Source organism: Chiloscyllium plagiosum, unplaced genomic scaffold (genome assembly GCF_037043375.1).
Source record: "Chiloscyllium plagiosum isolate Xiang-an unplaced genomic scaffold, Cpla_swu_hap1 HiC_scaffold_8, whole genome shotgun sequence".
NCBI classification, from domain to species: Eukaryota; Metazoa; Chordata; class Chondrichthyes; order Orectolobiformes; family Hemiscylliidae; genus Chiloscyllium; species Chiloscyllium plagiosum.
In genome coordinates this window covers 44,228,145-44,253,433 of record NW_028270146.1, presented here as the reverse complement: position 1 = coordinate 44,253,433, position 25,289 = coordinate 44,228,145, and the positions used below count along the sequence as shown (strand labels likewise).

Below are 25,289 nucleotides of genomic sequence, written 5' to 3'. Positions count from 1 at the left end.
CAGACACTCCAGGTACTAGGCTAGAGGCTGAACTAATAAGCTAGAATGTTTGACTAATCCAAAGCATTCCTGACTAGTCTATCTTCTATATCCACCGCCCCCCCCATAAACCCCTTACAGGGGTTCTCTGATTTACAACAGTTTGACTTACGAATGCCATCCTATACAGGGGTGTAATTTTAAAGATCTTGACATATAAAAATTTCCTTTACTTTTGAATGGCTACTTTCTATTGTTCTGCATTGTGTTCCAACTTGTGTACAAATCAACTTGTAAACAGACTCAAAGATGGAACCTCGGAACTGTCATTATCCAGAATTTATTGTCCTATGAACAAAATCAAGGTCACCTATCATTTTAAATTCTTACTGACTAATACCAATTCCAAGATTAAGGAAAACCTTGCTTTTAAAAGTTGCATCCTTATTTTTAAATCTACCCATGACTAATGTCTATAATCTCCTCCAGTCCATCAAGATACCTCTGCTCCTCCAATTCTGGTCTCTTCAGGATTCTGGATTTTAAATTGCTGCACAGTTGGCAGATATGCCTTAAGCTCTGGGCTACTCTCCCTAAAACTCACTAATTCACCGATCTGATATTCCTTTAAAACCCATGTTTTAAGAAAGGTTTTGGTTATCTGCCGTTATTTCCTGTGTGACTTGGTGTAAAATTTTGTTTGATCCAATACTTTGTGAAGTGCCTTTGGGAATTTAATACACAAAGAACATTATACAAATGCAAGATGTTTGTGTAGTTCAAAAGTATTATAAAATAATATACAAACTACATTAATAATGTAAGAAACAATGTTAGATGTTGCATTTTTTATTGAGTTCTTTTTCAAATGGATTAAATACTAAAGTGTTATTTAGACAATGTAATGATTAGTTTACTATTATTTTCTATTTATAATTCTGTAAAATGTTACTAGAATGTAGAAATGTCAATGTTGACTTGCCAATAAATTTGGAATCATGTATATGGTTGAAAAATGAACCTTCCACAGGAATTATGTTTCCATACGATTTAGAACCTGACTGAAATGGTTTGCTTCTTTGACGACAAGCAAAATGGGATGAAGTACAGATAAATGATAAATGGAGCGAACTAGTATTTTGTTCTTCAAATAAAAAAAAGACAAAAATGAAAGAAATATTCATTCACCAAACAGCAAATGTTAAATATGTAAACCATTTTATTAAGACTCTGACATAATCGTGTTTTCTAGAAAACAAGTTAAATGGTTGCAATGTACTAAAATAAGGCATTTTGGTATTCCATTTTATTTCATGATTGCAACTTTTTAATAAAAATGCACTTGAACAGGCTAGAAAAATATTGTGTTTCAATCCATTAAAATGCTCAATCCAGTTACTTTAGCCTAAAGAAAATCAAAAATCTATGTACAAAGATCATAAATATTTGTAATATTTCTGTGAAAATACATAAACAGTTTAAAACTATTTGATGAAATTAAAAGTGAATTAAATTTCACTCGTGCAGATCAATATTTTAGGACAGAGACATAAACGCTGGTGTTGTCTCTTATGGACGATTTGTGAAGATTGGAGGAGTGAAGCATATTAACCAATGTCTTCAGCTTTTGATCAACAAGTAAAATAATTTTATCCAACTTATTTCAGGTTAATATATCAGATATCAATTTTGGCTTATTCAATTTTTTTCAATGTGAGCTTTTAAACATAAGGCCTTCTAATATGAAATAAGTGAACATTTGATTGTAGCCCTGATTAAAAACTGAAGTTAGGAATAAGGCACAAACCTAATGATTGGCTTGTAGCCCAGTGGAAGACAGTTTAAAATATGATCTTTTACAATTTTTTTAAAAATTACAAAAGCTTTGATGTATAAAGGAGAATGGTTATTGAATATTCTTGAATTGTATTTGTTCTCAGTAGCCTTCACTTTTTCTTTCTGTAGAAGAGGGTAAATTGTAACATTTTGTAGTAGGTTTCCGTTTTCCTGGACACTATAAATAAATAAAAACTTAATGAATATAAGAGTAACAATATCAACCCCTGAAAGTATTTCTCTGTCATCTAATGCAGAATATGAAAATTGTAATGCTGATATGAAAGTGATCATAGCTGTTTGCTCATTGCAGACAACTGGTGATGGTTTAACCTGAGGGTCATAATGCCTCAAGTAAGGAGTGAGGTTGAGGCAGAGATGACTCCTTTGTAACTTCAACTGGTGCTGGCATTGAATACACGCTGTTGGAGTTACTCTGCATCTCAAACCAGCCATCTAACCACTGAACTAACTCATCCCAATTGCAGATGTTATGCATTTTAAGAATGCACAACTCTTCTTGAAGAAATTGCCATTCTGTGGTGTGAAAACTCTTCTTGACTTGAATATTAATTTGAAAATAGTGCAATATACACATGTACATAGTTTAAATGGAACTTATGATCAAACCATTTCCCCATATCATGCTTAATATCACAAACCAAAGACAACATATTTTTCATTTTGAAAATATCACTAGTAGCACTCATGCTTTTATCAACACATACCATGGGTTCAGCTTCTTCTGTGTCTCTTGATTAGCCAAGTGGTTTAAATCAGATGTTACAGGTGAAGGACACAGTTAGGAAATTAACTTTTAAAATATTTAGCGATCAAGTTAATTAATTAAGTAGAATAGAAATAGTTGGATGTATACTATGGGTAAGAAACTCTACAACCCTAGGAATTGAAATATTCAGAAGATCAAAAGAACTACTATCTGAGCCATGTGCAAAATGCCATCAGGCATATAGAATTAGAGAGGCTAAAAGCATTCCTCAGAGATTTGAATGGGAGAAATTGCTTCTGACTCATGGGACACTGGCACCAGTACTGGGGAAAGAGCTGTTCTGTTGGGACAGGCTTATTTGAACTATTTTGGGACCAATGTACTGGTGAATTGCATAACTCGGATTATAATCAGTGCATCAGAGCTAATTAGAGAAAGGGGTAGATTCAATTGAAGAGAAGGTTTGAAAAATCAAAATGAAACAATCAAAATGAAATGAGCAGTGGTGCACGGTAGTGTAGAGGTGAATGATAATCAGACTGACTGGAAGGGCTAGATGATACATACAGGGTAGAGTTGAAATTAGAACCAGAATACATGAGTGGTAAAAAGTCAAAGTTTAAGGTTCTTTCATCTGAATGCATGCAGCATCTGTAACAAGACAGATGAGTTGATGGTACAAAGAAAAAGAAATGCATATGACTTGATTGCTGTAACAGAGTTATGATTCCAGAGTGACCAGGACTAACTTGATGTTTTGTGAAAGGAAAAGCTGGTGGGGTAGCATTGTTAATAAAGGATGATATCAGTGTTGTGGTGAGTAGTGATACAGGTGCAATGGATACTTAGGTGGAATCCCTGGGTGAAAACAAGGAATATCAAGGGAAAGAAGTCTTTGGTGGTAGTTAGTTATTAGTTCCTAGGTTGCCTTACTCTAGGACAAAGTATAAATCTGGAAATAATTCAAAGCATATAAGATGGTGACTCTCAAGTGTTATAGTGATATTAATCTGCTCATTGATGAGAGAAATGTGCAAGGGTAACATGGAAGACAAATTTGTGAAATGCATCAGAGATTGTTTCTCAGAGCAGTACATTGCACAACTTAAGCAAGAACTATTTAGATCTAGTAATCTATAATTAAGCAGGATTAATAAGAGAACTCTTAGTTAAGAATCTCTAGTGGGTAATGATCACAACGCAGAATTTTAAATTCAGTCCCATGGGGCGAAAATCTGGTCTCAAATTAGTGTTCTCAACCTAAATAAGTACAGCTACAAAGGTGTTAAGGAGGAGTATTCTGAAGTGGGTTGGGGAAAACAGGTGAATGGGAAAGTCATTGGATGAGTAATGGCAGATATTTGGATTTAAATATTGTGACTGGAGAATTGATAATGGGAGACAGGGCAATAGCAGGTAATTGATACCAATATTCTGCGTTGTTGTAAACATCCCCAAAAAAAATTACTTCCATTAGTGCTTTGCTTATGTAAAGGCCTCTTAACAGTGCCTTTCATAAGGAACAAAGTAGTTGATAAAATAATGAGATTGTAGGCAGACTTGTCACCAGGACCTCATGGTTTGCATTTAGGGGTTTTAAAGGGAATAACTGCAGAAAGAGTGGAGGCATTGGTCTAAATATTCTAAAACTCACTGGAATCTGGGAGGGTTCCAATGGATTGGAGAACTGCTAATATGTGACATTTCTGTTTGAGAAGGGAGGGAAACAGAGGTGTGTTACAATGTGATGTAACAAATTCATTTAAAAAAAACTGCAAGTCAACCAAACCAAATAATGGATTGGAGACAGCAAAGAGGTCAAGGGAGGTGTCATGTGGTACATGTGAATCATAAATCATAGAATCATACAGTACAGAAGAGGCCCTTAAAACTGTTAAGTCTGTACTGACAAAAACTACTGTCAATCTATAGCAGTTCTACTTTCCAGCTCTTGGCCTAGTCATTTTATAATCGACTATTAAGATGTCATTACATTCTTCTAGACCAGGTCTCTGGTGAATCCAGGTCTCCTGGTTTAGGAGTGGTGACACAACTACTTCACCAAAAGGGCCCTTCAACACTTGGCCGAGACATTTTCTAATCAACCTGTTCAAAGATGTTATGATAGGCCTCTGGAGCATGTGGGACTTGAACTCGGGCCTTCTAGCTCAGAGGCAGGGATGCTACCACTGCACCATAAGTGCCCTAATGCTTAGCCTCTTGAACGGTACTCTATATAATCAGAACTAGTCAAGTTATGTCTGTTTACCTAAGTAGACTTATTGCAACTTTGGTAGAATTAGCTTGTCTCGAGCTGAGGATGGTTGTTTCGAGAAATGCAATTGTAGATAATTTCTTAAATCAGTTTCTGTTCAGAGATGTTAACAGGCAGGACTTGAACCCAGGCCTTCTGGCTCAGAGGAAGGGACACTTGGCCTATTTTTCTTTGTATCCAGAAGTGCTCTTACACACAACTGAATGGCCTTTTCAACTGAACTGTCTTTTTTCGGTCACCAAACTTTAATCTATTTTTCTTAAAAAAACTGTTCAGAGATGTCATTACACACTTTTGGAGTAGGTCGGACTTGAATCTGGGCCTCCTGATATGAAGGTAGGGACACTGCCACTGTCTACATAAGTCTCAGTATGAAGCCTATTTTCCTAAACAAACTGTTCATACATGTTACTACACACCTCTGAAGCAGGTGAGAGTTAACCCGGGCCTCCTGACTTGGAGGTAGGGACAGAGAATATAGAACAGTACAGCACAGGAACTAGCCTTTGCCCCATGATGTTGTGCCACACATGATGCTAAATTAAACTCAACCTTTTCGCCTGCCCTTGGTGCATAACACTCCATTCCTTGCATATTCATGTGTTTATGTAAAAGTCCTTTAAATGCCCTTATCATATCTGCCTCCACCACCATCCTTGGCACAGCATTCCAGACACCTACCACTCTCCATATAAAATACCTGCCCCTCACATCTCCTTTGAACTTCCCTACGCACCCCTTCCCCAACACTCCTCCTCCCCGCCCCTCACCTTAAATGCATGCCCTCCAGTATTAGATATTTCAACTCTGGGAAATAGATTATGACTGCCACACCTATCTGTGCACCTCATAATTTTATGGACTTTTCAAGTCTCCCCTCAGCCTCTGCTGCTCCAGAGAAAAAAACTCCTAGTTTTTCTAGCCTCATAACCTCTAATCCAGGCAACATCCTGGTAAACCTTGTCTCGACTCTCTCCAAACCTTCCACATTCTTCCTGTAATGTAGCAATCAGAACTGAATGCAAACTCTTAAGTGTGGCCTAACCAAAGTATTATGAAGCTGCAACATGACATCCTGACTCTTAATCAAACTGTCCAGAGATGTTATTACAACCTCTGAAGGAGGTGGGAGTTTACCTGGGCCTCCTTGACTTGGAGGTAGGAACATAGAAAGTACAGCACATGAACAGGCCTTTTGTCCCAAGCCCTGATCAATAAAGACAAGCATGCTATATGCCTTCTTTACCATCCTATCTATTGTGTGGCCATTTTGAATAAACTAAAGTCTTGAACTCCAAGATCCTTCTGTACATCAATGCTGTTCAGGGTCCTGCTATTAACTGTACACCTTCCCTTAATATTTGAACTCCCAAAGTGCAACACCTCATACTTGCCTGATTAAATGTCACCTGCCAGTTCTTCACTCATATTTGCAACTGATCTATATCCCACCATATTCTTTGAGAACCTTCTACACTATCCACAACTCCATTGATCTTTTTGTCATCTGCAAACTTACTAACCCACCTATCTATGTTTCCATCCAAGTCATTTATATATATCACAAACAGCAGAGCTCCAAGTATTTATTCATGTGGACCAACACTAGTCACAGCCAGAAAAATATCCTTCCACATCTACCTTCTGTCTTCTCCAGGCAAGCCAATTCTGAATCCAAGCAGGTATCTCACCATGGATCCCACGCATCTCAATCTTTTAGATGAGTCTACTATCAGGAACCTTGTTGAAAGCCTTACTAAAATCCACGTAGACAACATCCACGCTCTATCCTCATCGATCACCTTTGTCACGGCCTTGAAAAATTCAATCAAGTTAGTAAGATGTGACCTGCTCCGCAGAAAGCCATGCTGAATGTCCCTAATTAGGCCATGCTTTTCCAAATGTATCTAAATCTTATCCCCAAGAATTCTCTCCAATAACTTCCCAACCACCGAGACTCACTGGTCTATAGTTTTTTGAATTATCCCTATTTCCCTTCTTGAACTGAGGAACAACATTAGCTACTCGCCAATCCTCTGGGACCTCTGCAGTGGCTGGCAAGGATATGAAGATCTTGATCAAAGCCTCAGCAATCTCCTCTCTTGCCTCTCTCAATAAGCTGAAATAATATCATCGGCCCTGGGGACTAATCTATCTTAATGCTCTTCAAGAGATCACTTCTTTGCTGGTTCAAAATACCCCAGCATATTAGCATACTCCACACTAATCTCACTATCCTTCATGTCCTTCTCCTGGGTTAATACCGACACAAGGTATTCATTTAGGATCTCGCCTAAATCCTCTGCCTCCAAACACAAGTTTCCTCATTTTTCTTTGAGTGGTCCTACCTTCTTGCTAGTTCTCCTTTTATTTTTTATGTATAGAATGCCTTGGGATTCTCTTTAACCATACTTGCCAAGGTCATTTCAGGACACTGCAACTGTGCTACATGAGTTCCAGTACTTGGCCTATTTTCCTAATCAACCTGTTCAGAGATGTTATTATGCACCTCTAGAACAGATAGACTTGAACCAGAGTATCTCGGTCTAGGGATAGGGATACTATCACTGCACCACAAGACGGCTCCTTCCAGCACTTGGCCTACAGCCTTCAATGTGCACTAAAGCAGCTGTTCCTATGCAGCCTGAACTGCTGTGCTTTTCCAGCACCTCTAATCTAGAATCTGGTTTCCAGCATCTGCAGTCATTGTTTTTACCTCTTTGCTGAAGTGTCAATAACTAGGGATTTAGGGCGAAAGGCAGGAGATTTGGAGGGGATGTGACTAAAAGCTTTCTCACCCAGAGGGTAGTGGAAATCTGGAATGCACTGCCTAGGGCGGGGGGTGGGGAGTAGTATGGCGTTGAGGCAGGAAGCTTCACAACTTTTTTTAAAACGTGGATGAGCACTTAAAATGTTGTGACATATGGGCCAAATGCTGTAAAGTGGGATTAGTGTAGATAGATTGACATAAACTTGATGGATGAAGGGCCTCTTGTGCTGTATGAATTATAACTCCCTTCCTCTCACATAGTCAGCAACTATAGATATTTTCTAATCAACTGTTCAACAATGTTATTACACACCTCTGGAATAGGTCAGACTTGATCCTTGGTCTCCTGCCTCAAAGGGAGGAACACTATCATTGCACCTCAAGAGCCCTCAACCAACCAATTAAAGTCTATAGGTCTATCATAACTATTAATTCAATTATGATCCTTAGCACTAATATATAACACAAGTATAAGCTTCCACATTATCCTATTTTTACACGGCATAAAATGATTTGTGATGTTAAGATTGATTATCACAAACTAAAACAAATTAGTTTGAATGCAAGTCGTACTAAGTACTAAGTGATGTATTCAATTGTTTGGATCACAATATTTATGTTCTCAAATGATTAATTTAAAAGACAACTCCAAAATTTAATCCAAAAACTTTTTTTTTCAAAATTCACTACATACAAGAAAGAATATTATAAAGCTATTATAGGCAAAATTCTTATTTTATGACCATTTTAAGCTATGGCCTAAATTCAACAATGAACTTGGCAATGGTTGCTGTTATGGAATACTGTAATTTGACAATTTGAGCTGACTGTCCAGATGAGGCATTTGTTTTCGGGCATTTTTGTTTTAGCTACTATTAGCAACAGCAGAGCCTGCTCAGCAGTGCATCCACCATTAGCAAGGCACTGGTCATCAGCAGTGTTCAGGAACATGATAGTTGTGTGGAATTTTCTTTTTGTATATATCTGAACTTAAAATTTTTACTGAAATTTGCAGAAACGTATCACTAATTATAGTTTTGAGGCCTTATGTTCAGAATATATTGCTAATTGAATCTTTTTTCCAACTTTTACTTCGTAAATATCTGAGAGAATAAATTTGGTAGAAATCAATTTTACACAGACCTGTGTGGCTGACATGTAGGTTAGCTGTTTTTACAGAAATGATGAAAACATTCACCCAGAGGGCACCATTTGAATAAAATTAAAATAAACCATTTCTTCTCAACTATTTGATGTGGGCCATTTTTTTTTAAAATTAGCACCTGTAACAGACTAGATCTAAAAGTTGAAGTTTTAAATTGGAGAAAGGCCAATTTTGATGGTATTAAGCAAGAACTTTTAAAAGCTGATTGGGGGCAAATGTTCACAGGTAAAGGGACGGCTGGAAAATGGGAAGTCAACTCTAGGGAGGACCTGCACCATGACTGGATAAATTGCAAAAAGTTCATAAGGAAAGGTACTGACCACATCGAGACTTCGTCAGGAACCACAAGGTTCAGGTGTTGTTGACAATCCTTTATGACCTGCCCTAAAGAGTCTAGACATGACAGCAATTCAAATCCCATAAAACCATAGTGAAAGCAAGTCATCCTCAATTCTGAAGGACTGTCGAAGAAGAAGTAGGGAAAACAGAAAGGGTTATGCTGATAGAATTAATTGAAGCAGGATGGGAAGACTCAAGTGGAGCATCAGAACATAGAACAGAACAACAAAGCACAGACAAATCAGCCCTCAATGTTGTGCTGGCCTTTTATCCTACTCTAAGATCAGACTAACCTACATACCCTTCATTGAACTATCTTCCACGTGCCTGTCCAAGAGTCGCTTAAATGTCCCTAATGTATCTGACCCTACTACCACTGCCGGCAGTGAATTCCATGCACCCACCACTGACCTCTCCCCCAAACGTTCCTCCAATTACCTTAAAATTATGCCCCTTTGTGATAGACATTTCTGCCATGGGAAAAAGTCTCTGGCTATCCACTCTATCGATGCCTCTCATTATCTTGTACATCTCTATCAAGTCACCTCTCATCCTTCTTCGCTCCAATGAGAAAAGCCCTAGCGCCCTCAACCTTTCTTCAAAAGACATACCATCCAGTCCAGACAGCATCCTGGTAAGTTTCCTCAGCAGCATCTCTAAAGCTTCCACATCTTTCCTATCATGAGGTGTCCAGAACTGAACACAATATTCCAAGTGTGGTCTAATCAGAGTTCTAAAGAGCTGCAGCATAACCTCACAGCTCTTAAACTCAATTGCCTCTTCTCTTAAACTCAATGAAAGGCAATACACCACACGCCTACTTAACAGCCCTATCAACTTGGGTGGAACATTGAGGAATCTATGGACATGGACCCTAAGATCCCTCTGTTCCTCCACACAGCCAAGAATCGTGCCTTTAACCCTGTATTCTGCATTTAAATTTGACTTTCAAAGTGAATGACTTCACACTTTTCTAGGTTGAACTCCATCTGCCACTTCTCAGCACAGTTCTGCATTCTCCCATGTTCTCCAGACCAAAGGGTTAGCCATGGGCATCCGCATGGACCCAGCTATGTCAGTCTCTTCATTCAATACATGGAACAGTCCATCTTCCGCAGCTACATTGGCACCACTCCCCACCTTTTCCTCCGTTACATCGATCACTGTATTGGCGCCACCTCATGCTCCCATGAGGAGGTTAAACAGTTCATCAACTTCACGAACACCTTCCACCCTGACCTCAACTTCACCTAGACCATCTCAGACACCTCCCTCCCCTTGTTGGACCTCTCCATCTCCATTTCCGCCTCAACATGGACATATACTTCAAACTCACCAACTCCCACAGCTGCATGGACTACAACTCCTCCCATACTGCCTCCTGCAAAAATACTATTCCTTACTCACAATTCCTCTGCCTCTGCCGCATCTACTCCCAGGAGGACCAATTCCACCATAGAACATCCCAGATGGCCTCCTTCATCAGGGACCACAATTTCCCCTCCCATGTGGTCAATGATGTCCTCTAAACATTTCCTCCATTTAGCGAACCTCCACCCTTAACCCTACCCCTCCAATCACGACAAACACAGAACCCTCTCCGGTCCTCACCTTCTACCTGGCCAACCATGGGCGGCACGGTGGCACAGTGGTTAGCACTGCTGCCTCACAGCGCTAGAGACCCGGGTTCAATTCCCACCTCTGGCGACTGACTGTGTGGAGTTTGCACATTCTCCCCGTGTCTGCGTGGGTTTCCTCCGGGTGCTCCGGTTTCCTCCCACAATCCAAAGATGTGCAGGTTAGGTGAATTGGCAATGCTAAATTGCCCGTAGTGTAAGGTAAGGGGTAAATGTAGGGGTATGGGTGGGTTGCGCTTCGGCGAGGCGGTGTGGACTTGTTGGGCCGAAGGGCCTATTTCCACACTGTAAGTAATCTAATCTAATCTAACCTCTGGATACAACCCTCTGCCATTTCTAATCATAGAAGATTATCAGAGAATCCCTACAGTGTAGAATCAGGCCATTTGGCCCAACAAGTCCACACTGACCCTCTGAAGACTATCCCACCCAGACCCTTTCCCCTATCTGATTACTCTACATTTCCCATGATACCATGGGCAATTTAGCATAGCCAATTCATCTAACCTGCACATCTTTGGACCATGAGAGGAAACCGGAAGGAAACCCACGCAGACATGGGGAAAATGTGCAAACTCCACATAGACAATTGCCTGAGGCTGGAATTGAACCTGGGCCCCTGGCACTGTGAGACAGCTGTGCTAACCACTGAGCCACCATGCCGGCCTACAAACAGACCCCATCACGAGGGATATAATTCCCTCCCCACCCCTATCTCTTTCCGCAGAGACCATTCCCTTCCCGGCTCCCTTGTTAGGTCCATACCACCCACGAACACACCCTCCATTCCTGGCACCTTCTCTTGCCACTGCAAGAAGGGCAAAACCTGCACCCACACCTCCACCCTCACCTCTGCCCAAGGCCCCAGTGGATCCTTTCCATCTGACAGTGATTTACCTGTACTTCTACACATGTATTTATGTTACTCTTCATGTGGTCTCCTCTACATTGGAGAGACAGTACGCCAACTTGCAGAACGTTTCAGAAAACATCTCTGGGACACACACACACACACCAATCAATCCCACCGTCCTGTGGCTGAACACTTCAACTCCCCCTCCCACTCTGCCAAGGACATGCAAGTACTTGACCTCCTACTTGGTCAAACACTAGCCACCAGACGCCTGCAGGAAGAATGCCTTATCTTCTGCCTTGGGACCCGCCAATCACATGGGATCCATGTTGATTTCACCAGTTTCCTCATTTCCCATGTCTCCCACCTTATCCCAGATCCAACCCTCTAACACGGCACTGCCCTCTTGATCTGTCCTATCTGTCCACCTCCCTTCCCACCTATCCGCTCCCCCCTCCTCTCCGACCTATCACTATCACCCCCCACCTTCATCCACAAATCACATTCCCAGATACCTTCCCCCTGGCCCCACACTCTTCCCATTTATCTCTCAGCCCCCTTGCCCAACACCCACCCCCGCACGATGAAGAGCTTATGCTTGATATGTCAACTCTCCTGCTCCTCAGATGCTTCCTGACTGGCTGTGCTTTTTCAGTACCACATTTTTCAACTCTGATCTCCAGAATCTGCAGTCCTCACTTTCTCCCAGTTCTGCACCCTGTCAATGTCCCATTGCAACCTACAACAGCTCTTTACACCATCCACAACTCCACCAATCTCCATGTCATTAACAAACTTACTAGCCCACTCTTCCACTTCCTCATCAAAGTCATTCATAAAAATCACAAAAAGTAGAGGTCCAGAACCGACCCCGGCGGTCACCATTACTTGCAGCATTCACTCGATAATCCAAATTTGCTCTTTCTGAACTGTATGTTCTGTTTACCACCAGGCAATTCAGTTTTCTACTGTACATTCAATTTCCTAGCCATAGATAATTTGCCTTCATATCCATTAGCTCTGATTTTTGCTAACTGCCTCTAATGTGGATCTTATTTCCACACAATCATAACAAAAATGCATCTTCACTAAACATGGCCATTTCACTGTTTCTAAAAGGCAGGCCATCTGTAATCACCTCCAATTTCTCTAGTGTTCCATCATTCCCTTTATTACAATAGGTAATTGTTGCTAATTACAATAAGTTACCTTAAGAAATTTTAGACAAACAGACCTATAATTTCCTAGTTTCATTATCTCACCTTTCATACATAGTAAGATTTGTAACTTTTGATCTAAAAGGACAACTTCTAAATCAGTTGAATTTTGGAAGATTATGGCTAAAGCTACTGTAATTTTATTATCTACTTTCTTTAAAACACTGAGGTGGAAACCATTAAATTCTGAGGCTTTTGGCTATCTCACTGCCATTATATTTTCTAATATTATTTGCCTGCCTATATTAACTGAAATGAGTTCCAGACCTTGAATCATTATCAATTTTCCTGGGATATCAGCTATATGTAATCCTTTCCCTCCAATGCCATATTAGACTGCCACAAATTATTAAACAAGTCTACTATTTCCTTATTTTGTTTTAAAGCACCTTGACTACTCTTTTTCTTACATTGTTATAATAATCTTTCTGCTTCTGAAAACTATGCATATGTGCTGCAGGAAACATGCACATTTAAATGCTTGGTAAGGATAAGAATACACTCAGTTACAAAATACTTTCAGATGAAAACAAATCAATTGGACCATTACATCTGGTACCATACCTTAGAAACACAGAAAATAGGAGCAGAACTTTGGCCCTTTTAGTTTCCTCTGCTATTCAATATGATTATTGCTGATGATCCATCTCAGTAATGCTTTTTCCACTTTCTCCTCATACGACTTGATCCCTTTAGTCCTTGGAACTATATTTAACTCCTTGAGAACATTCAATGTTTTGGCGTGAACCACCTTCTGTGGCAGAGAATTCCACAGGCTCACTATTCTCATGGTGAAGAGATTTCTCCTCATGTCCTAAATGGCCTACTCTGTATCCTTAAACTGTGACGGAAGTATAGTTTAGCATAACTACCTTATCTTTTGGAGAGGTTAGAGGATAAAGCAAACAGTGCCAAAAAATTAATTTATACATACATGATTTATCTTCATTTACATATAGTTCTTAAGATCTTGTGAATTTTTCATTAATTCATGTTTCAGGAATGTAGACAAAATGAAAATAGCTGCATTGCCTTGTAATCTGCAATGGAGATAGCAACGGCAATGGATTCGAATGGAAATAATTTGAAGGTGTTAGTGTCCCTGTAATTTGCCAGATTAACTAAGCTGGTTGCCCATGGTATATACACTTTTATGCAAATAATTGAAATATGCCAAATATAAATGAAGCAGTGTACCACTGTTGATTGGAACCAATAAACTAGAATCCTGGCAGTGAAATCATCTCTAACCTGAAATGTCTGTTTCAAATCTTTAAAGTGAGCATGAAGTACAAAATGGTTAGGATTTTTTGATAAAATAAATGTAGCCTTTTACTAGAGCTGAACGAAAGATGAATTTCATACCTTGCTTTTTCCAATGTATTGTACAGATGGCACTTGGGGTAGAGTTCCATTTTCAGCCCTTGATGCTGTTGGAAAGACAGACTTTAAAGTCTGATTTGGGTAGGCAACAATCTTTGTTGTAGCTGGAACATTCAGCTTTGGCAGCTCCACAGGATATGGAGGAATCTGGCGTCGTATAGGAATTGCCTGTGGATAATTTTAATGCTGAAATAAACTTTGCTTGTTTAACAATTAGCCAATTAACTTTCATCGTGTCAGTATTTGTATCCGATATGGTTTGGCATAAATTTTGGAAGATGGCATCCGAAGTAAAAGAATCGTAATGGTCATTAAACATCATTTTAAATTAAGGATCATATAACTTTACAGTAACCACCATAAAACAAAATATTATTGTGAATGGCCATATACTCCATGGTTTAAAAAAAACTAATTATATTCTACAAAATTATATGTATGCTCAATAAATACGCAAAAGAATTGTTTAAAATGGGAAATTAAGTAGTTGAGAAACAACATGGTAAGTTTTGTTCTCACTGCCACCTATTGAATGCAAAAAAATTTTCCAAAACCGCTTCTTACAAATTTGACTTTTTAAAAATCAATTATTGGGATCACAGAATCCCTACAGCGTGGAAACAGGCCATTTGGCCTGACAAGTCCACACTAACCTTCTGAACAGTAACGCACTCAGCCCATTCCCTACCCTGTACATTTTCCATGATTAACGCACCTAACCTGCACATCCCTGAACATGATAGGTGAATTGGCCATGCTAAATTGCCTAACCTGCACACCTTTTGGATCATGGGAGGAAACTGGAGCACCGGGAGGAAACCCATGCAGACATGGGGAGAACGTGCAAGCATTCACACAGACAGTTACCCGAGACTGGAATTAAACCTGGGTCCCTGGCGCTCTGAGGCAGCAGTGCTAACTACTAAGCCACCATGCTAGAGTATCTCTTGCAAGACTTACATTTACTGGCTATCCCTTATGGCACTTTCAGAAGTGGTTGTGGGTCTTCTTTTTCAACAAATGCAGTCCATAAGGTGAAGCACATTCAGGACTTTAACAGAATGGTAATGAGAAAATGCTGATTTGTGTCCAAATTGCTGTGCCTTGTAACTTGAAGGAGAACTTGGGAGGTGATTGCATTTTCATGTTCCTGCTGCTCTTGTCCTTCCAGGGACTGGAAGTTGCAGATTTGGGAGAAACTGGCAGTGTACTCAGTAGATGGTACACACTGAAACCACAGAACCCCTGTAGTTGAACATGGAGTGCTGTTCAAGTGGATTGCTTCATCCTGTAAAATGCTGAGCTTCCAGAGTTTCTCACAAATGGACCAAAGGCCACCACCTCTGGACTTGAAAAGGACTCAGTCCATCTCAAATTACCTTGGAAAGACAAAGCGGGTACCTAGTGGCTATGGGTAGTATTTTCCACTAACAGGAAGTCAACATCAATTCAAAAGATGTTCTATCTACCACAAAACAGCAAAATTGTGTTTGTACTGCATTGCTGGTGCAACCTTTTAGAAATTTGTTTCTGGGATATGGATGCTGCTTTCTAGGCCAGCATTTAATGCCCTCGAGAAGGAGTTGCTAAACTGCATTCTTAACACTTGTAGGTCTCGAGGTATAGATATATTCACTGTTGTTAAAAACTTAATTTCAGGATTTTGACCCAGCAAAAGTGGAACAATGTTCACTCGCCTCCAGCGAGCAATGATCCTCAACTGCCGGTGATGACTCGCTGCCAGGTGGAGTGACCTCCCAGCCGGGGGTGGCAACCTCCTGAACTGGTGCAGTGGCTTCCCGGCGTGGATTGGCGACCTCCAGATCTGATACAGTGGCCTCCTCCTGTAGGGGCCTTTCGGCATGGCTAGATGATCTTCTAGCTTCCTGCAGCAGTGCTCTCATGCAGTGGCCTTCAGCTGGCATGGCGACCTTCCAACTTCCTGCAGTGGCCTCCCAGCATGGCGTGTCACCAGCGCGGTGTGGAGCCAGAGCCCAGTGTGGACTAGAAGCTAAGTGCCAACAACTCTTCTCTGTAATGCTGAACATTTTATTTTGTAACAAAAGATGTGCTTAGATACTTTTGTATCTAAGTTGCCACTGTAATTGGTGACATATAAACTTTTCACTAAACTCATTGAGTGACGTTGAGCACTTCTTCCGCCGCCTCCGCCTCAGAGTTTACTTTTACAATCAGGACTCCCGCCCACCTTCTGAGGATTCACTCGCCTCCAACACACTCCATCCACCTGGACACCCCATGCTGGCCTATTAGCCGCCCTCGATCTCTTCATTTCCAACTGCTGTTGAGACATTAACCATCTCAAACTGTCTACCTCCCTCCCCCACTCCAACCTCTCACCCTCACAACACGCAGCTCTCCACTCCCTCTGCTCCAATCCCAACCTCACCATCAAATCAGCAGATAAAGGGGGTGCAGTGGTAGTTTGGCACACTGACCTCTACATCGCTGAGGCCAGACGCCAACTCGAAGATACCTCCTCCTACCGCCCCCTCGACCATGACTCCACCTCCATCACCAAACCATCATCTCCCAGACCATACACAACTCATCACCTCAGGAGATCTCCCACCCACAGCTTCCAGTTCCGTAGTCTGGGAATTCCGCACCGCCCGATTCTACCTTCTTCCCAAGCTCCACAAGCCTGACAACCCCGGCCGACCCATTGTCTCAGCCTGCTCCTGCCCCACCGAACACATCTCCACCTACATTGATACTGTTCTATTCCCCCCTAGTCCAGGAACTCTCCACATATGTTCGAGATACCACCCACGCCCTCCACCTCCTCCAAGACTTCAGTTTCCCCGGCCCCCAACACCTCATCTTTACCATGGATAGTCAGTCCCTCTACACCTCCATCCGCCATGACCAGGGTCTCCAAGCCCTCTGTTTCCTCCTCTCCCGACATCCCCAACAGTAGCCTTCCACTGACACTCTCATTTGTTTGGCTGAACTGGTCCTCACCCTCAACAATTTCTCCTTCAAATTCTCCCACTTCCTCCATACCAAAGGGGTAGCCATGGGCACCCATATGGGCCCCAGGTATGCCTGTCTCTTTGTCAGCTACGGAGAACAGTCCATCTTCCGTAGTTACACCAGCAACACTCCCCACCTCTTCCTCTGCTATATTGATGACTGCATTGGCGCCACCTCATGCTCCCACAAGGAGGTTGAGCAGTTCATCAACTTCACCAACACATTCCACCCCGACCTTAAATTCACCTGGGCCATCTCTGACACCTCCCTCCCCTTCCTGGACTTCTCCATCTCCATTAATGATAACCGACCTGACACTGACATTTTTTACAAACCCACCAACTCCCACAGCCACCTGGATTACACCTCTTCCCAACCCACCTCCTGCAAAAATGCCATCCCGTATTCCCAATTCCCCCACCTCCACCGTATCTGCTCCCAGGAGGACTAGTTCAACCACAGAACACACCAGATGGCCTCCTTCTTTAGAGATCGCAATTTCCCTTCTCACGTGGTTGAAGATGCCCTCCAACGTATCTCATCCACATCTCGCACCTCCGCCCTTAAACCCCACCCCTCCAACCATAACAAGGACAGAACCCCCCTGGTCCTCACTTTCCACCCTACCAACCTTCGCATTAACCATATCATCCGCCGACATTTCTGCCACCTCCAAACGGACCCCACTACCAGGAATATATTTCCCTCCCCACCCCTTTCCACTTTCCGCAAAGACCATTCCCTCTGTGACTACCTGGTCAGGTCCACACCCTCCAACAAACCACCCTCCCCTGCCACCGCAGGAATTGCAAAACCTGCGCCCACACCTCCTCCCTCACCACGCCCACACCTCCTCCCTCACCACCATCCAAGGCCCCAAAGGAGCCTTCCACATCCAAAGTTTCACCTGCACATCCACCAATGTCATTTATTGTATCCGTTGTTCCTGATGCGGTCTCCTCTACATTAGGGAGACTGGACGCCTCCTCACAGAACGCTTCAGGGAACATCTCCGGGACACCCGCACCAATCAACCCCACCGCTCTGTGGCCCAACATTTCAACTCCCCCTCCCACTCTGCTGAGGACATGCAGGTCCTGGGCCTCCTCCACCACCACTCCCTCACCACCCAACACCTGGAGGAAGAACACCTCATCTTCCGCCTCAGAACACTTCAACCCCAGGGCATCAATGTGGACTTCACCAGTTTCCTCATTTTCCCTCCCCCCACCTCACCCCAGTTCCAACCTTCCAGCTCAGCACCATCCTCATGACCTGTCCTACCTGCCTATCTCCCTTCCCACCTATTCGCTCCACCCTCCCCTCTGACCTATCACCCCCATTCACCTATTGTACTCTTTGCTATCTTCCTCCACCGTCCTCCCTGACCCATCACCTCCATCCCCACCCCCATTCACCTATTGAACTCTTCGCTACTTTCTCCCCAGACCCCCACCCCCCATTTATCTTTCCACCTTGGAGGCTTCCTGCCTCTACTCTTGATGAAGGGCTTTTGCCCGAAATGTTGATTTTCCTGCTTCTCGGATGCTGCCTGACCTGCTTTGCTTTTCCAGCACCACTCTGATCTAAACTCTGGTTTTCAGCATCTGCAGTCCTCACTTTTGCCTCATTGAGTATATGTGACAATAAAGGCTATTCTATTCTATTGAATGTTAATATATTCCAGAGGAAGGAGACTAGATGGCTTGGAGGTAAGCTGGTGCTATTTCCAAGCTTTTGCCCATCTAGGTAATCAAGGGCAAAGGTTTGAACGCATTGTCAAACAAGCCTTGGTGGGTTGCTGTAGTGGAACGTGTAGATGATGCACACTGCTACACTGTGGGTCAGTGGTCAAGGCAGTGAATGTTGAAAGTGGTGGCTCCATATCAATCAAGCTGGCTGTTTTTCTTTAGGTACTGACAGCTTTGTGTATTGCTGAACTAGTACCAATCTGGGAGAGTGCAGATTATTCCTTTACACTCCTGACTTGTGCTTTGTAGATGGTGCTCAGTCATTAGAAACAGTAAAGATAAATTCAGAATTCCTAGACTGTGACCTGCTCTTGTAGCCACAGTATTTATGTGGTTGGTCCAGTTCAGTTTCCCATCAACAGTAAATCCTAGGATTAGTGATTGCTCAGGAACATAGGAACAGGAGTTGGCACTCAGCACCTACTAGGATTCAGGAGCAGCAATGCCTAAATGTCAAGGGGTGATGTTTAGATTCTCTTTTTTTGGAGATGGTTATTAGAACTTTTGTGTGTGCTGCAAACGTTATTTGCTGCTTATAAACCTGTGATGAATGCTGTTTAGGTCTTGCTGCATTGGACACCGAATCCCAACTTCTGACCTTATGTTTATTGATGAAACACCAGGTGATATCTGGGCTGAGAGCACTACTCGGGGAACTCCTGCAGTGACATCCCAGAACTGAGACAATTGACGTCCAATAATCATACCACCTTCCTTAATTCTACGTTTGTCACAACCAACAGTATTTTTCCCCAGACTCCCAGTGACTGCAGTTTTGCTACGACTCCCAAATACCGTATGTGGCCTTTTCTTCCCACTTTTCAAAGTCAGTCAGGTTTACTCTGAATATAAATGACCCAAGACATTTCTAACAATAGAATATATTCAATGTTCTTTATTTTAATGAACTAGAAAACAAATACTGCAAAAATATTACCCACTTAATGTTTACAATCACAAGTGAACCCTTGAACATGGACTTGTCCAAGTATCAGACTAGAACAGACAATTAGCTGGTTCAGTCTCAACTTCTAGTGAGTGATTAACCAATGTTTTCTCTGTGCTAGCTAATTTTGCTCTGAGGCAAGGGTTTTTTATAGTGAGGATTTTTTTCCATGTTGCTTGATTAATGAACTTAGGACTTGCTTATATCTGCTGGGAGAGAGAGGCTTATCTCCCACTTTAATGAACTCTGACCTCAGCTTTAGCTTGCTTTTTACCATTTTGATATCATCCAATCAACTGTATGATATTTACATATTACCAAGTTACATTATTTGATGTCCATGTTTGGTCCAAGGCATCGTAACCTCTCTGCTCTTGTATTCAATGTCTTGACTAATAAAAGCAAGTATAGTATATGCCTTAAGTACCTTTTCCACTTCAACAGTTGCCGTCAAGGAATTTGTAGGTGTGCACACCAAAGTCGCCCTAATTCTCTTTATGTTTTAGGGTCCTTTCATTCATTACATAATAATTTTCCATGTTCGTCCTACCATCACCTCACTTTTTCAGGGTTAAATTCCATTTGCCACCATTCTGCCTATCTGACCAACTGTCTACATAACGTACAGTCCAAAGCTTTCCTTCTCGCTATTTACCACACCACCACTTTTCATGTTATCTATGAACTTACAAATCAAACCTGCTCAATTTGTGTTTAGATAAATAATTTACACTACAAACAGCAAAGGACACAGTGCCAATTCCTACAGCATGCAGGTGGACACAGACTTCCAGTCACAAAATCAATCTTTAACAGTTAGCCTCTGCCTCCTCCTACCAAGTCCATTATAAATCCAATTTTGAGAAAGTGAGGACTGCAGATGCTGGAGATCAGAGCTGAAAAATGTGTTGCTGGAAAAGCACAGCAGGTCAGGCAGCATCCAAGGAGCAGGAGAATCGCCCGAAATGTCGATTCTCCTGCTCCTTGGATGCTGCCTGACCTGCTGTGCTTTTCCAGCAACACATTTTTCAGCTCTAAATCCAATTTTCCAAATTTCCCTGGATCCCATGGGACTTACCTTCTTAAAGAATCTCCCATGCAATGTGTGTCAGAAGGGAGGGGAGGTGATGGCAAATTGTTATCACTTGATTATTAATCCAGAGATCCAGGTTCAAATCCTGCCATTGTTTATGGTAAAATTTGAATTCAATAAAACTCTGGAGTTAAAGGTTTAATGAAGCCATTGCGAATTGCTGGAGGAAAACCTATCTAATTCACTAATATCCTTTTGGGAATCTGCCATCCTTACCTGGTATAGCCTACACATGACCCACAGCAATCTGGTTGATTCCTAACTGTTTTCTGGACAATTAAGGATAAGGAAAAAATTTTGTGAATGAATTTTTTAAAAAGTTGTTATTGAATTCTATGTAGAGTACATCAACAACACTACACTCTTCCAACTAATAACCTTCTTAAAAAACTCAAATCAAATCTGTCAGATGTGATCACCCTCTGACAAAGACATACTGACTATCCCTGATTAATCCTTGCCTCTCCAAGTAGAGATTAATTTGGTCCCTCAGAGGTTTTTCCAAAAGTTTCCTTACCACTGATGTTAAACTCATGGGCCTATCATTCCCACGTTTATCCCTATCATCCTTCTTGAAAAATGGTACATCAACAGTCCTCCAGTCCCTGGCATCTCCATGTGGCCAGAGAAGATTTGAAAATAAATGTCAGGACGCCTGTAATCTCACCTTGCCTGCTGCAGCCTAACTCATTGGGACTTGGAGATCTGTTCAATTTTAAACCTGCATAAACCACAAAAACTCTTCTTTCTCAATTGTATTTTAAGAATATCACAGTTTTCTTCCCTGATTTCCATACCCATATCATATTTCTCAATAGTAATGCAAAGTATTCATTTAAAGCCTCAGCTATATCTTCTGGATCCATACACTTTGGATAAGTCCTGCCCTTTCCTTTCCCCTTAATACAATAGAGTGAGATTTACGTGATCGTGTGCATTAAGCACAAAAAAGGTTAGCATCGTGTGCAGCAAGTAATTAAGAAGGCAAATGGAATTTTGGCCTTTATTGCTGGAGTTTAAAAATAGGCAAATTTTGTCACAACTATAGAGGCTGTACCTAGGGAACTGTGTACAATTTGGTGCCCAAATTTAAGTATCCATGATGACTATGCATGTGGGAGGTGCATCAGCTGCATCTCCCGATTGCCACATGTAGCACCTGGAGCTGCATATGGATTCACCATGGTACATTCTTGAGGCTGAGAATGTCATGACTCGTATTTCAGTGAGTTGGTCACACTACTAGTAAAGGCTACACAGACCAAAAAAAAGAGTTGGATGATCACCAGGAAGACTAGTAAGTTTGGCCGTGCAGCAGACTATTGTGGCCATTCCTCTCTCAAACAGATACACAGCCTTGGATACTTTAGAGAGAATGACCTCTCACAAGAAAACAACAGTAGCAGTCAGATCAGTGGCAACACAACTGGCTCTTTTGTATAGCCGGGAGGTTTGAAGTGTAGGCAAGTAGCAATGATAGGGTCTTCTTTAGGGGCACAGATATGCATTTGTATGGCCACAAGCAAGATTCCAGGATGGTGTGTTGTCTCCCTGGTATCAGGGTCAAGGATGTCTCCAAGAGTGCACAGGATATTCTGAGGGGGAAGATGAGCAGCCAGAGATCGTGGTCTGTATTAGTACTAACCATACAGACAGAAAGACAAATGAAGTCCTGTAGAATGAATCAGGAAGTTGAAAAACAGGACCTCTACAGACATCGACCCTTTGCAGGTAGATGGGATTAGTTAGAACATCATCATGGTTGGCACAAACCTGGTTGGCCGAAGGGCCTGTTCCTATCCTGTACTGCTCTGTTTTAAGAAGTGATTTCCAGAATCTGTAAAGGATGTACTGACATTGCAGGCAGTTCAAAGCAGATTTGCTGGATTGGCTCTTTAGATGAAGATGACTAATTCAGAATGGCTACACGTTAGGTATTTATTCATTACAGTTTAGAAGACTTGACAGGATGGACGTTGAGAAGATGTTTGCATTAAGGGAGGAATCTCAAACTAGAGAACATAGTTACATAATAAGGTAATACTCATTTAAAACAAAGATGCAAAGGAATTTCTTCAGCTAGAGGGTCATTATGTCTGGAATTCTCAAACCCAGTGGATTGTGAAGGCAAGATCACTAAAATATTTAAAGAGGTAAACACAGGATTGAAATATTGGGACGTTGAAGGTTGAGTCTTAGAATCATACAGTACAAAAACAGACTTTTCGGTCCAACCAGTCCATGCCAACCATAAGCCCAAACTAAACTAGTTCCACCTGCCTCCACTTGGTCCATATGCCTCCAAACATTTCTTATTCATATATTTATCATCTCTCTTTATGGCAGTAATTGACTCTTTGATCAATATTGTGACATACATTTTCTTTTACACTCCCCTCTAATGTGAAGATTTGATATGCCAGATTATTGTGCGGGCAGTTAAGCCCAACCTCAATCATGTATCTGTGATAGCAATGATGTCATATTCTCATGTTAATTAGCATCCTCAACTCATCTGGTTTATTATCATTTGTAAAGGTAGAAACAGGATTAATGTTGAGTCAAGTGAAGAACAGTCACACTGGACTTGAAATGTTAACATTGTTTCTCTTTCCACAGATGTTGCCAGACCTGTTAAACTTCTCTAGCATTTTTTTTGTGTTTCAGATTTCCAGATCCACAGTATTTTGCTTTCATCCCATTGCCCCAGATGTATGTTTAAATATGTCTGAACAAATTGATGAAAAATAACCCATGCAGAAATGGATCTTGTGATCTAGGAATCTAAAGCCCTCCATTCTGCACCAAGTCTTCAGCCTAACAATGTGCTGGGGGTTATCACTAACCAGAAACTGAAATGAACTAGCTGTACTTGTAAAGAACTAAACTGGACAAACCACCTGACATAAACCTATACACTGTTCTTCACACCCAGCAACTGGCAGATTGAATCAAACAGCACGTTCTTTTGGTTGTCTGTAATAGTTACAGGAGCAAGTAAGGACTGCAGATGCTGGAGATCAGAACTGAAAATGTGTTGCTAGAAAAGCGCAGCAGGTCAGGCAGCATCCAAGGAGCAGGAGAATCGACATTTCGGGCATGAGCCCTTCTTCAAGAAGAAGGGCTGAAGATTCCTGAAGAAGGGCTCATGCCCGAAACGTTGATTCTCCTGCTCCTTGGATGCTGCCTGACCTGTTGCGCTTTGTAATAGTTACAGGACAAATCTGTGCATACAAAATATCTATTGTTAGATGTGATTCTGTGAACTTATTAAATAATTCTGACTGCACTACTAATTACACTCATGACTAATTTAGGTTAATCAGTCAATCTCCTAGTATGTTCTGAAGAAGGGTCACTGGACTTGCAACAGTCACTCTGATTTCACTGCCAGACTTGCTGAAGTTCTCCAGCAATTTCTATTTTTATTTGTTTCAGATCTCCCAGCATGGTTCATTTAGGCTTGCTGAAAGCGACTTATATAGACAAAGACCCATTCCCTGCATATAAAAGGAATATGTTCAAACTTTCTGCTGTTTTTGAATAATCTGGGAGTGTGTAGAACTTACAGTTCCCCATTACTTTCTCCTCAGCCAGTTAAATTACCAATGTCCTTTCCTCCTAATTCTTCAGCATTTGTGATTAGGACACAGCTAGCCAACATAGCAGGGTTGCTGTCAGTACCAGCAGCCCTGTGTCCATCAAGGTTTTTTCAACAAAATGTCATTGATCTGAAATGTTAACTGTCTCTCTCCCTCTACAGATAACAACTGGATTTGCTGAATATTCACAATATTCTAACTGTGGTCTAACCATTGCCTTTGCACAAACTCAAGTACCACAAAATACAATCAGGTATATTTCTGGCTACTCAAGTGATTCACATGTCTCGGTCAAATGTAGATGGAAACTCAGATGGGAAGGATTATATATCTTATTTAATCCACTGAAGCCTCATTTACTCATGTAGAGAATCAAACCAATCATCGGCAACTGATCCTGTCTACCACATTCGGCATTTTACCCAGTCCAAAGTTAAGATCCAAGTAATGGATAATAGATTATTTGATTGATGAAGGAATCTGCTAATTTAAGAACAAAGAACAATCCAGCAGAGAAACAGGCACTTCAACGCTCCAAGCCTGCACTGACACATTTTACCCCTCCATACTAAAACTGTCTTCACTTATAGAATCCATGTCCCTTTATTCCCTTCCTATTCTTGTATTCATCCAGGTGTTTCTTGAATGCTGCTATTCTGTCTGCTTCCATCACCTCCTTTGGCAATGCAATTTATACACTCACCACCCTTCATGTG

At 41.5% G+C, this 25,289-nt stretch overlaps 1 protein-coding gene across 6 annotated transcripts in view; it reads right to left on the bottom strand.

The window, feature by feature from the left end:
* Nucleotides 1-1,843: 1,843 nt before the first annotated feature.
* Nucleotides 1,844-25,289, bottom strand: part of mok (MOK protein kinase) — a 131,622-nt gene continuing 108,176 nt past the window's right edge. For all 6 annotated transcript variants that reach the window (XM_043697360.2, XM_087989759.1, XM_087989758.1 and 3 more), the window contains 2 exons: nucleotides 14,167-14,352; nucleotides 1,844-1,993 (listed from right to left, as the gene is read on the bottom strand). In XM_043697360.2, coding sequence (XP_043553295.1) covers nucleotides 1,916-1,993; nucleotides 14,167-14,352 — 264 coding nt within the window. In that variant the 3' untranslated portion in view covers nucleotides 1,844-1,915. The remainder of the gene's footprint in view (nucleotides 1,994-14,166; nucleotides 14,353-25,289) is intronic.